The sequence below is a fragment of the Anoplolepis gracilipes genome, chromosome 12, assembly GCF_047496725.1.
Source record: "Anoplolepis gracilipes chromosome 12, ASM4749672v1, whole genome shotgun sequence".
Classification (NCBI taxonomy): Eukaryota; Metazoa; Arthropoda; class Insecta; order Hymenoptera; family Formicidae; genus Anoplolepis; species Anoplolepis gracilipes.
The window spans coordinates 5,716,252-5,730,444 of record NC_132981.1 but is presented as its reverse complement, the minus strand read 5'-3'; the positions used below and the strand labels follow the sequence as shown (position 1 = coordinate 5,730,444).

The window sequence follows — 14,193 nt, the reverse complement described above, 5'->3', positions numbered from 1 at the left end:
TTTATTACATCGCAGAGAACGACAACGAACAATGAAACAGCGTCGAGTTCCACCCTTAATTCGCCAGACAGGTTTGCGATCCGCACTAACATCATATGCTCGTGTATCACGCTCGGCTGATTAAAATATCTTTGCGAATGGTGCGTTATGCGATGATATCGCGTTATGTAAATCAAGATATTCCTTTAGCCAAGATATGAAAGCGCGATGCGGAGACGGAAAAGAGAAAGAGAATATTATACAGCGAATAGTATAGATGCGGGAAGAAAAAAAGCAATGGTCCTTTCAATGGTTTTCTAAGATACATAAGTATACACGCGCTATGAAAAAAACAAAAAGTATTTCGAACAATGTACAAGATGTATAAAAAATTGTAATACAAGTGAAATGATGTTTCTTCAAGAGCAAGTAAAAAATATAGAATAAAATTTTTATATATGATATAAAATTTGGTTTTTGAGAAGATTAACTTTAAAGATTTGTCGAGTACGGAAATGGTTTATAAAAACAATCAAAATTATCTCCAATTACACAAGACAATATTACAAAATTTTGAAAAAATAAACATTTAGAACATATTATTATCAATTTATACTTTTTTAATTCGCCGATAATATTGTGCGACAAGAAGAACGGCATTTTTAATATAACTTGTTATTTGAAATAAATGCATTATTAAATTTATTACTTGCAAACTTTTATCCATACCAATTTATAACATCGTTTACAAACAGCCAATAGTTGTAGCGAAATTTTTTTGAATCAATTTTTATTATTAATTAAATGCACATATATTCGACAAATTTAAAATCTATTCCAAAATATCCAAAGTCGGTTTTCTCTCACAGACAGAGTCTTGAAAAAATATTATTCTATATTTCTGATTTAAATTTGCATAAGAAATCACCTCGATTTCCGTTTATACCACAATTTTTCATACATCCTATATACACGGATACGCAGTTTAGCTTGCAGGGTATTACGTCGAATGCTTAAACGTTCGCGATATCTCTCGTACGTCGTCAAGAAGTACCCTTTACGAGCTCGTAACAATAAAAATCACAACGCGACGAGCGCGAATCCGGAACCTTAATTGCAGTCGAGCAATTCCCTCCGGCAAAAATACGGCGTACTGTGTGCATGTTTAAAGGTTCTATTAAATGACGAATATATACGATCGGTATCGTCCGGTCATAACGACGGACGCGATGTTCCTTTTCGAAAGAGACTGGGAGATCGCGCATTATTTACACAATACGTTTATAGCTTTAATAATAATAAAATATTTGTATGTAACAATTTTACAAAATAATATTCTTGATATTAACTTTATCCAGTATTGTCTTTTTTAACAAATATGCGCAAATGTGAATTTAATGCTCCCGCGAATTGATACTGTCGTGACCAACAAACGAAAAAAAGAGAAATTTCATTCTCTTTTTTTGTACAGTTTTTTTATACAGAGCTTTTCTACAATACGAAATTTTATACAAACGTTTTACACACGCACACAATAGTCATAAATAAAAAAAGATTTGCAGGATTTTTTTTGTACAGCAAACATTTGAAACATGAAACGTTCACTCCGATTGTGCAGGCGGAAAAGAGGAGAGGGGAGAAAAAAGGGGGAACGTGAAATAAAAAAGGCTGTTGATTATTATTACATTTGTTCCGCGCGGTATTGAAAAATTACAATTACGGTAACAAGCTCCGTTCGAACGACGTTCCCGCACAATTCTAGCATTTCTTCAGGAAATTAGTGTTTTCTTTTCTTTTTCTTTATCGCGAGATTCATTTACGCGTAAATATCGCAGAGGAGGAGAAGGTATGTAAATTGATTTTTCAAAATCCGTCTAAATTCTACGTAGCTACTTTCATTCAAATAGAGTCCCAATTTCTATGCATTATTCGCAATTTTTGTGGATTACTACTGTGAATTTTAATATCACTTCTTATGAATATGAAGTAGACAGAGTCGCGCGCGAGGGGGTAGACTAGCGTTGCGGATAAAAGGGACAATATGCGATCGCGAGGTGAGCTAAAAAGGAAAAGGGATTCACGAGAAAAATGGCCGGGTTGACCGATTCTCGCTCTTTCTCTCAGCGCTTTTCAAACGCTTTTCGCACTTTTCTCCCTGGAGATCGACCCGTCCACCCGTTGTTCGTCTCCTTCCAGCGAGCCAACCGCAACAAGACAGAGTGACCGTATACACGGTGACCGTAACAAATGCGGCTAACTAAGCGCAAAAGTCTCGCGGAAGCTTATTACTCGATGTTTACAGCCACGGGAGAAACTTGGAACTCGCAGCGCGGTGTACCGCACTTTAGGAACTCTCGAGAGGAGTTCCGCAGTAACTGCGACCGAGCCGTTTCAAACGGACGGTTTCCCTGTGTGTGACAACGGGGGCCGATCTCGTAATTAACATACTCTTCTCTCGGAAGTCTCTCAACGTTTCTCTCTCTTGTCGCGTATACGATCCCACTTCTCGGAGTAGCCGCCGCCAACGGCGACGCATCGCTGAGACGAATATTTTTCAACAAGAGAGAGAGAGAGAGATAGAGAGAGAGAAAGAGAAAGCGGACGAGGGATGGAAATCACTTTCCGGGAAAGTTTCCCGGAGGAAGGAAGCGCCGGGAATCTTTCCTAAACCATCCGTTCCCGGTTTGCAGCCGTCGCTCTGGGGCGTCCGTCGCGATCGAAGTTAATTGAGTCGTCCGTAATGAGGTTTCGGCCGCTTCTGTCGAGAAATTTTAATCGGTGGGGGTGTTGGTCGGGAAGGAAGAAAGGGTCACGAAGTCGCGCCAGCTACGGACGCTTGGAATGTTTGCAGGGAATTATTCAATTATTTTACGTCCCACCGGCCCGAAATGCCTCTCTCGATTTGTTTGTCGCATCGACGGATAAGCCTCGAACGGAATTAACTATATCTCGAGCGCCCCGAAGACGATCGTGAGATAAAATAAATTTTTCTTGCGACGATAAAAAAAGGAGGATTAGAGAAAAATATAGTACGGTAGCAAGCGCGCGCATGTGACTTTTTCGCTCGAGCAAGATAAACTGATCAATTCCGGTCAATTCGTTGAGAACACATGAGCTTGCTTCTTCGCGGCATTTGACGAATCGAGTACGCGTTTAAAGTTTAAAGGAACAGGCTGTATGATAATTTTTATTTATTGTTCCACTCATCGTTATACACGACAAACAATGGAGAGAGGTTCGAGTCTCGTAAACGAAAAATGAACTAAAAATGAAGATGCGCCTCGTTGGTTGCATCGGCAACCAACGGCAGCGAAAACACCGTCGAATCTAGCCTTGTAGATCGTCGTTCTGACACGCGTCGCATTTTCCGACACCAAACCGTTGTCAGGGAACCGCCTTGCAAGCAATATAGCATGGGAACAAGCGCCATCATGCGCCGCAGGCTTTACACGGGCTTTTGTACATGTATACACGCGCGAACGGCGTGTTCGAAACCCTCCGAGGGATTTAATATTTGATTTTGATGCTGTCTCTATATTGAAACTGTTGTCGATTAATAATACATTTAATAGTAATTACTTCGATATTATTCATATTTCTCGGGCGCATTTATTTACAACGTCACGACTGTACCGCCAATGATTTGTATTACGGTGCACACCCAGCTATTAGTACATGTCAATATTTATTAAGCCGATCAGGAGATTATAAATGCACCCCTTTCCCTCTTTTGTAATAATGAAGTACGCGAGGATAATAAATGTGAACAATGAAAAAAGAGAACAGTGAGATTCCCTTTGTACGCTTAACGCGCCAGAAATTAAATTAAATTAATTGTACTCCTCTCTTTTTCTCTCTCTCTCTCTCTCCATCTTTGATAAACACTGTGATAACTAGCATATTTAATTAAAAAATAGGTAGTTGAAAGAATAAAGTTTTCACTTTGTTTTGTTATCTCGAAATACAAGAGAGATAGAAAAGGAAAGACGTTCCTTTAGCTTTCTCGTCTGGTGCTGCTTTTGCTTGACCCGTTCAATTCAAACTGCAACATACTTAGGAATGTATGCTTGGTTGTTTCAGACTTCGGGATAACGACAGGTCGGCAGGAGGGGCAGTATCCGTGTGCCTTTGTTTTCAACAGCAACGAGACCCGGAATGGTACGTTCGCGTCGCCAAATTACCCTGGGCTGTATCCTCGTAGCACGGAGTGCCACTACTTCTTCAATGGTCAGCTTAACGAGCGAGTTCACCTTCATTTCCACTTCTTCGACGTCGAGGGAGTGTTACCGTAAGTTTAATGAACGAAAGTGAATCTTTTCTTACCTTCACAAAGAGCGAACAGAACCCAGTAGCCTTTAATAACGTCATTAAAGTTGCAAGTAATTTCGAAACAAAAAAAAAAAAAAAAAAAAAAAAAATTCACCGTCAGCAAACATGTGTCAATGAATGATATCGCGGAAATGTGAAATAATGAGAAACGAAAATTAATTAATATAAATGATAATGCGAGATATCGGGTAATGGAATAAAAGCGACTGACGATAATTATATTAGCGGCAAAAATATACATGTATTGTGGTAAATATTTAATGGAACATCCATGCTTCAGATATTAATAATGAATCAAATTGATTATCTCGAAATTTTTTAATGCGAATATCGAAAGAGAGATGGGTTTGTGTGCAACGTAAGATTTAAATAATCTCGCCGAGACTCGATAGATATATTCTTCGAGTAAATTTGCGTATGGAGTATATTTGCGACAATATATCGCGATCAATTTTGTACTCTCACTGGGAGCCGAGACGGCTCGTTATATCAAACTGCATCCAAGTTCTCAGCTACTTATCGAAACACGGAAGAAGCCCTGCGGTGAAGGGTATCGGCGGCCGTTACTATCGAGAAACGGAGGCAATTACGTGTCATCCATGCCGCAGACAGTTATTAACGAGCATATTACCCATTATCCGATGTAACAATATAACATACCGTAGCTCTTTTTTCGGAAAATATGATATAGCAGATGGTGGAGCGGAGTTTCCGCGTACGTTAGAACAAGACGGGAGCGTGATAGACGGCTACCTAGAGAGGGAGAGATGGTGTCGTAAACAGCTTGCGTATGCATGCGGAAGATACAGAGAATCGAAGAGGAAAGGAAAAGAGGGTAGTCGCGAGCGGCGAGGGGCGAGGGGCGAGGGGAAAAAACGGGAGGAAAGAGGAGGAGCCAGTGGTGCGTCCGGGTCATATGATAGCTGTTTCCTAATTGGGTCGTATTAAATCGCAGGGCCATCAATATTCCGGCGGCAACGTTACGCTACGTTCATTACACGGAAGCCGCTAATTAATCATGTTTCGCCAATTTCTGTCGAATTTTATAACACAACGCGCTCGTTTGTCGCACACGGCACCACGATGCAAGGAACGTGGAATCCACGTCACCCGGTCAGCTTGCAACGCGATTCGCTCTGTAAATTAATAATTTTGTCGCTCAGGACACTATTTATCGCGACACACGTGGAGGGAATCGGGGAAAGATTCTCCCTCGTTGCTACTTCAGAGATGGAATATCGTAAATATATATATATATATATATCGCCCTCTCTTCGCTCAACCGCAACGAGATGAGAGTTCGATTGGACCGAACGATATCCATCGTAAGGTGCTCTATTCGGTAGATGCATTTCAACCCCCGACGACGAAGCGAGACGAGGAAAAAGATGCATATCCGATCGTAAATCTGAGCGCCGGTAAACAGTCCTCGAGACATTTTGGGTTACGCGCGCGCCAGGCAAATGATGATCTATCACCCGAATTGCCACTTATGTCATCGGGCCAACTAGCGGGCGCGATATACATTCTTCATCGCCGCGATAATAGCCCCATCGCTCACGCATCAATATTTCTTTTCGCGACGATATATCGTTTGTCTTGGCCGGAAACGAACGTGTAAATCTTACTTATCGCTTCTATTTATCTGATGGACGATGCTACCACGGTCGCTTTCAATTATGCTCGATGAAAGAATAATAGATCATATTATTGTATTATTTAATTCATTCGTATAATGGAAGGTAATATAATACATAATATATATTATTTTTAATAATAGAGACAATAGAGATTTTCTCTTTATATATTGTATTATCATTAAAATAATTAGATGATTATCAACAACAAAAGATTTTACTCTTCTCGTAAAAAAAGTGGCTTATACAAGTATATAACATTCGCGGTAGAATGATGTGAATAATAGGCCGAGATTGAATTATTTATGGAAATGCTGCCAGAGAAGAGAGAGAGAAAGAGAGAGAGAGAGGGAGCCATGAATGCAATTTATGACCGAGAGGGTAGCCAAGGAAGACTGTTAAGAAAAGTCATCCGGGTTTTATCGATATTCCTTCCAGAGGTAGATATCGGGAGCTTTTTGCTGGTTCATTTTTCATCAGGGATATATATCAATGTATTGTATATCTCGTATGAGACGTATTTTGAAAAGAGAGAATGTAAAATCGCGCGCAAAAAGTTGAACGGCTTATCGAGTGCCGGTGAGTTCAATGCTTAATAATCTATAATCCTCGTATTCTCAAATATACACAGCCGATACGCGTGCATTTTATCGAAAGATTTGGACTTTACGCGTATAGTCGGTGGAAAATCGAATCTGCCTCTGACAAGAGGGCATCTTCTTCGAGAGATGTAATAATGGACGATGGAGAGATACATATAACTTTCTTAATGAAATGCACGACCGGCAAAGTTTTTGAGCCATCAAAGCTTGCAAGGAAAAGTTAAGTGAGTCGTTTAACTATCCAAACTTTAACTAATCCCCTGAATATATTTATTTTACTTGATATATTCCGATAAAATTACGGAGCTGCGAGCGCATGATGTTTTACTTAATATGAAAACGTGATAACTTGATATATAAATACATATATAAAGTTAGAATACAGAGCTATGTACAAAGCTTCTGTAATATGCGATAGAAATAGATTATAATGTGTTTTATGATATGTGCTTTATCACTCACTCGCTTTATCACTCACTCAATTTTTATTACTGTTTTTATTACTTTTTATGATTATACATTTGAGAAGATTTAGTTATGAAAAATAAATAAAAAAAAAAAAGATACACAAAGTTGATGCAACACACATTCAATAAAAGTCTATGTATTTATATACATACGTGGCTGCAAACAACTGCGTTGTTAAAATAAAAATCGTACTCTATTCGCTACAATAAATGTAAAAAATGTTTACGATAACACACCTTGCCATATATTTTGCCAACCAATTTTTGAATATTTAGAAAGTAATTTTTTTTTTAACCGGCAACATTTTCTTCGTTTATCGTTGACATTATCTTCGTGATTAATATCAGTGGCGAAACGATCCTGCAAATCGATACTGCACGCGTACATAAGTGATACGTATTTTGTTACAGATATAATTATGCAGAATATTTATCAATTTTAATCGTCTGTGTTTGCGATCAATTAATCAAACGAAGCATTGAATGGTATTCTTTCCCGCCCGATTAATATAATAAGAAATATCATTAACGATCCGGAATTTTTTGCAGGTGCGAAGCTGTATCAGCCAGTGATTACGTTGAATTCTCCAATTACATGATCAGAGATCGAAAGTACAAGAGACATTGCGGTCAGATGAAGGAATTCGACATTTACAGTGACAGGAAGTTCTTCCGCGTTACGTTCAAGAGTAACGATCGTCTCGACGCTACGGGCTTTAATGCCAGCTACGTGTTCCTAGACGAGGAGGAGAATTACACGATAAAGATACCTGTGAGCAACGGATCAGTACGGCATGGTAAGGGGCTTTCGTGAAATTAGTTAATTAATTATATCACTGTGCAGCGCGTTCTTAGTCTCTACTTGTGCAGGAAAAGAGATATTTTCTCATTTTTTATATCATTCGCAATACATTACGTAACGACGAGAGACTGACATGATGTCTAACAAAGGTATGGTGTGCCTCGACGAGGGAAAACACGATTCCTAAAATTTTTCTCGCTAAATATCGTAAATATACGTTAGGTATACTCGGTGAACATTTAGACACATATTACACCGTTCATTATTTATCCCCGTCGACAATTTCGTTATGGAAAATGTGAAATATGAAATGCGAGTTGCTAAAAAAAAAAATTGCGACAGCCAACTCCCATGAGAATATTTGGTTTATCGCATAAGTTTATTTCTACATTTGAATTTCCAAAAACTGCTCGCAGGGTTCATACCTTTATATATGTTATGCTCTCTTTCCATATATAATACAATAATTTACGATAAATATCAAAAACAGAGGAAAAAAAAAATGTAAACTGTGGAGTGCGCAAAGTTATCGCGCAAGTTTTGATCGCGATATATAAATCATAATATGATAGTAAAATGTTTGTTATATCCCACTTGATATTTATAAAAAAACCGTATTTTTTATCGCGAATTTTTTTTTTATTATTATAGAAAAATTTGAGCACTTATTTTAATTATTATATGAAATCGGCAAGTAGAGTTGGTCGAGATAGTCGAGGTAAAACGAATAAAAGTATCATTGTGCGAAAGATATGACATTACACAGAGAGAAGAGAGATCTTTTGTGAAAGACGAAAGAAATCTACCCATAATATTACTAGCTAAAAGTACAACGTATATTGTACTCAATTGAATTTTAGAGTTAATAATATAGTTTTGTAATGTAACATAATGTTCCTTGTAACGTAACGAGAGAGTTGTACGCGGTATTAATATGGTTTCTGCTGAAAATTCAACCGGACCAAGTCTCGTTCTTCCTACTAACGCAGCTTGCATTATACAATCCGTAGGCAGCTGTTAACCGTCATAGTTATTATATTCCGCGTGATAGTTATTATATTCCGTCTATTTAAACGTCTTCTCTCTCTCTCCGCAATCCTTATGACAGATTTTATTCCCTCTTGCTCTCTGATTTTTCTTCTTACTGTGTATATTTCGTAGACGAGAGAAGAGAGAGAGAGAGAGAGATACAGAGAGAAAAAAAGAAGCAGATGTACATTCTGGAAAATAATTGAGTCTTTTGAACATAAAAGAACGCCCTACGAGAGAGAAAAGCCGGTGGAGGGATCTGGCTTTCTGAATTGTACGGAGATTCGCGTTCATTCGCATTCTCATTCTACCGAGAAGAAGGCGAAAAGTCACGCGCGCGCGCGTAAATGGATAGAAGAGCGCGGAGCCTGGAAAAGGTAGCAGCAGAATGAATTAAGGCGGTGTACTTTAGAGCTCGTACCGCGTCAAATCGAATTGCGCGGAGAGAGAAGCCCGTTATTCACTCGTTTCGCGCAAACGGGGTCGAATACCTCGGATTCGGTGAGAAACTTTTGTTACAACTTGGAGCATTGTTGCACGCTGGACGGGGGAGTAGCCTCGGCGCCCACGCCGGGGCTTAATAGCCCGAAATACATCTTCGAGCTTCGGTTCAGTCGCTCGTTTAAACGCCGTTTTCGAATGGTAACAATTGCGAAAGGAAACGGGGGAAAAAAATGTGCAAATTCTCCTTCTCGCTATTTTTCTCCCCCTCTCTGTCTCTTTCTCTCTCTCTCTCTCTCGCGCGCGCGCGCGCGCGCAATTGAAATACTCTCGTACGGATTCGTGCATTTTGTACGGTTTGATTAATTTCGTTAAGGATAATTCTTCCTCGCGCGAACGCAGTCTCGTTCGTACATTTCAAATGTGTGTCACAACTTTAAACAAAAATGTACCTGCGCATTACTCATTACAATCCCGATTGAGACCGTACAAAGGAGTTTCAAATAATAACGCGATTTGCCGCGCGTTCCCGCTTGTGAATATACTGCGCTATTGCATCGCAGGCCACGTAATTATGTAAAATTGAATTTTGCACGGTTGTACATAGTGCTCGAGAAATTGACTCGACGAAACCAAACAATATGAATTACTTTCGGCACAACGGCCCCGGCATGCGCGGTCAACTAGAATTGCTCGCCATTGTCGCGAAACAAGTTGCAAATAGGACTCGGCCGGATGTGACGCGTATTTATAGGCAATCAACGATAATGTCGCGACCCACTCCTCTTCCCTGTCCTCCCCCCCTCCTCCCCGCCGGCATTTTCCGCGAGATTGTGTAGCGGCAGTTTCAATATTCTAGATTGTATCGCCGACTTTGCAATATTTGTCCAGAGGAGCTTGCGTGAGATTGCATAATGAACGAAGCGTCGTAACAGGATCCGATATCAGTTCGAACGTTATCGTCGAATTTGATAAATACGGAGAACGGGTAATGAGAAAAGGGTTCGCTGCACCTTTTCTGAAAAGAGAGAGAGAGAGAGAGAGAGAGAGAGAGAGAGAGAGAAAAGAGACGAGAGAGGAGAAAAATATCTTTGTTTCTTTTACTCGCAATTTACTTGTAACGATTGACTGTGTTACGGAATCTTTGGGGGGAAAAAAAAAAAAATTGGATATTTCGTATCGATCGTAGGAGTTCCTACATGTAACGCACACACGATTGTCAGAAAAATGTTACAGCCTTTTTTTTTTTACCTCGTCACGGCAATATCCCTCCCTCCCTCCCTCCCTCCCGTTGTATTCTATTTTTTTTTCGCATACGCGCAGCAATAAAAAGGTCTACGAGAAGCAAACACGAACGTGAATGCATTGTGAGACGAATGATATGTGTGTATATTATTAATTTATGCCATCGTTAACACACATGTGTTATCACACGCGCAGCACCCAGGTATGCCAGGCCAAACGCCAGGATCGATAACACATTCGCGCGACTCGCTTCGCGAGGTCAATCGCGTGTTTGATAGAGAGAGAAAGAGAGAGAGAGAGAGAGAGAGAGAGAGAGAGAGAGAGAGAGAGAGAGAGAGGGAGGGGGGGGAGAAAGCGAGAATAAAAAGATATCGATTTGAGAGAGCGTTATTATATGTCAAACGCATGAGTTAAAGTAAATGCATTTTCTTTCTTTTTCATTAAAGGTGTCGCGCTTTCGCCGTTGCTCCTGTTGCTGTTGCTGTTGACGAGTCGTCTCTACGCTGTCAGCGATAGAGTCTCGCATTAAAAAAGAAGTGGATTTATCCGGATGGCTCACTGGCTCAACTTACAACGAACCGCAATCTGGAGATCGAGAGGGAGCCATCCAGAATCACCGAACAGTTCGTCTCCTCACCGAAGAAAGTGGCAATCTCGTTGAATTCATCGAGAGGGAGCGTGTGTTACTATAAAATCTATTATCCTCTCCCCTCCCCAAGACACGGCGTTTTAAATTTACCCCACTCATCCTTCCTTCATTTTATCTCTCGTTCGTTCGCGTCACGTCAACTATCCTCTCCTACTGGAAAGAAAGACATTGGCAATAAAAAATATTTTTACGTCGTCTTAAAGCGGCGCGCGCGGAGAGAGGAGAAATGGATGAAGAGGCCGATGTCATTCGTTCAGAGTCCGTTGCAACCCTCGTTACACCGTTAAACAGTGGGAAGTAGGATTAATTGGCTGCATGGCTAAATTGCCGCTAATAGCCTACGCGGGTAAGTTATAGTCGACAGTTAATTCTCCCGAGAAGGATTCTTATTTTCAGAGAGAGAGAGAGAGAGAAGGAGAGAGAGGAGGAGAGAGAGAGAGAGAGAGAGAGAGAGAGATCGCGGAATGGTGGCTCTCTGCGAAAACATTACGAATCGTCGCTCCGCCGGGGTCTTGATTTAAAGAAATATATCTTGAAAGCGCGCGCGCGCGCGCGCGCGATATCTTCCTTTAAAATTATACCCAGTTCTTAATCGCAGCTAAAACGAGTCCGCGAATAAATTTTAATTCTCTTTAATGTTTCTTTCAATGCCGAGCGAATTTAATAAAAAGTGCGCGTGCTGTGGAAGGAAGTTGTTGCATTGTATTTTTTGCGGTGTGTATTTTTAAGCCTGATTTTCTCGTTTCGATGGCCAATGTTTTTTTCTTCTTCTCCCGCGCGGAAAAAAGTTTCTCAAGTCCACCGTCCGTGTCTATCGCTCGAAAGTCATACCGTAAGAGAAAGATTCGCCTTCATCAGATACGCTATATATACGGACGAACTATTGACTACATCCTCTACACGACTGTGATGTTCCCGTTCTTTCTTATTAGTTTACCTTTAGAGACAGAAGCAAGTCTGATCGTACGTGCGAAAGCGGACGTTATTCGTATTCGAGTATAATAATTAGAATATACAGATCTACTGTATTAATCGCCGATTGCAACGCGGAAAATTTTAGAAAGTTAAGTATTTATCGTCAGAATTTTAGGCGAGCAAGCAAGCATTTTTTAAATAAAAAATCGCGAATTAACTTTGGATTTCGAATCCAGCGAGAATACGTAATCAATCGACACATTTAACGAGAATATATGGGAGCGATTAAAGCGCAATGTGTGTTCTTAAAAATGTGTGCGATCAAATGGTTGCGATAATGAATGATCGACCGAATTTACGGGCCGCTGACGATTAATAGGAAATGTTTTGAAAACTTTTTGAGCTAGTGGGGAGACCGTATCGATAGCGTGTAATTCGATATCGCGAGAGAGAACATTAGCGTTTATCTTCTAATCTTCCTTTTTCAATATATATATGTATATTGTATATTTGATACACACAAAACACACACACGGACATTATCGCGGAAAATTAATCGCACTCGACACAAATTTATAATTACTACATTTTCTCATTAAATTCTAATGATACAACTATGAATGGAATATAATAAATATATATTTTGATCAAACTTTTTTTATCGACTCATCATTAAAATCAGTCTCAATTTATTATTAATATCTCTAAAAATTTAATATATAACTTTTCTCACACACAAGTATATATATACGAGACGTTAATTACCATCATCTCTCTTGTTAAAGCAGGGTCTTCAATTGATTCTTTGAGAAATTAGGAAGTTATTTTTCATTACTTTTATCCAGTAAAAAATTAATGAGTGTCCTTTTCGCGTCGGAACAATTTTTATCATATTGGCAATTAAATTCGTATTAAACTAGAGTTTGCTGGAAATTAACTGTCGAAATTCACTCTACTAAATTTTAACAACGAGTCCATAAAAAATATAATAAAATCTTCGTTTTAAATATAATTATTTTAAATAAATTAATTATAAATAAAAAAAAGTCTATTATACTAACTGAAAAGATGCAATATTAATTTTTCAATTTTTTTGAACAATAAAAATTGATTAAAAAATTCACTTTTTATTTTAATTCAAAATTATTTCAAAAATAATACAGTTATAAATATTCGTCGACATAACACTCACTACTTGACATAGTTCTTTATTCTTGCAAAAATATATATACTACAGTACGAGCACACACACGCCATAGCTCTGACACATATATATTATATATATGTGCCATCATCTTCAAAGAGTTAACGGGGCAGATACTAGAGTTAATTTCGTACGTTTTCATGCGCGATACGTGTGCATCGAGCTGAGTCGAGGTTGAAAATTGTTTGGAGCAAAGACGATGAAAGTCGTGCGCGCTTGTCGGCAGAGAAGTATAGCTTGTTATAGAATAATTTACGTGAAGGTTGTACAACTTAAGAAGCGAGAAAAGAGGATCTACTTGACTCATCTCTGGGATTTAAATTCGACCGGATACGCTCGCACTACATCGACACTTTAAATTCTCCTCTCTCCACTTTCTCAAAAAATGATTTCAAACGCGGCGTTGGTGCTATATAGCGGAATTAGTAAGCGACGTATTTCCTCGAGCTTATTACAGCTATTATGACAACCAGATAGTGTCGTTTTCTGACACATCAAGTGCGCGGAGGTCGGTATAACCGGCTGTCGACTACTTATCGTGTCGAAAAGTTTAAGCGCACGATTTCTCGTTCGAGAGAAATCGGAGGAACGGCAGTGATGGAAGAATAAAACACAAGTGGAAAGAAAGAAATGAAACGGACTTGTATGAATTCGATATCAAATTGTGTATCTATAGATACATAACTAGGTAGCAATACTGTCATTGTGTACGTTAGATACTCTATTGTGAGTGATTTTTAAATAGGTTTATAATATGTTGGTCTTCTTCCGAGTTTCTGGCTGATTTCTGCGAAAGGAATGTGTGTGTGCGTGTGTATATGTGTGTGCGATGTGATTTGTGCGTGTGAGAAATAAAGCGGAATGTACGTGTGTGTGACCAGAGATCACCTTTGT

The 14,193-nt window shown here is 39.3% G+C and overlaps 1 protein-coding gene across 3 annotated transcripts in view; it reads left to right on the top strand.

The window, feature by feature from the left end:
* Sol1 overlaps positions 1-12,629 on the top strand; it is a 278,403-nt gene extending 265,774 nt beyond the window's left edge. For all 3 annotated transcript variants that reach the window (XM_072903292.1, XM_072903291.1, XM_072903290.1), the window contains exons 11-13: positions 4,060-4,267; positions 7,564-7,811; positions 10,978-12,629. In XM_072903292.1, the coding sequence (XP_072759393.1) occupies positions 4,060-4,267; positions 7,564-7,811; positions 10,978-11,060 (539 nt within the window). In that variant the 3' untranslated portion in view covers positions 11,061-12,629. The remainder of the gene's footprint in view (positions 1-4,059; positions 4,268-7,563; positions 7,812-10,977) is intronic.
* Positions 12,630-14,193: the final 1,564 nt, after the last annotated feature.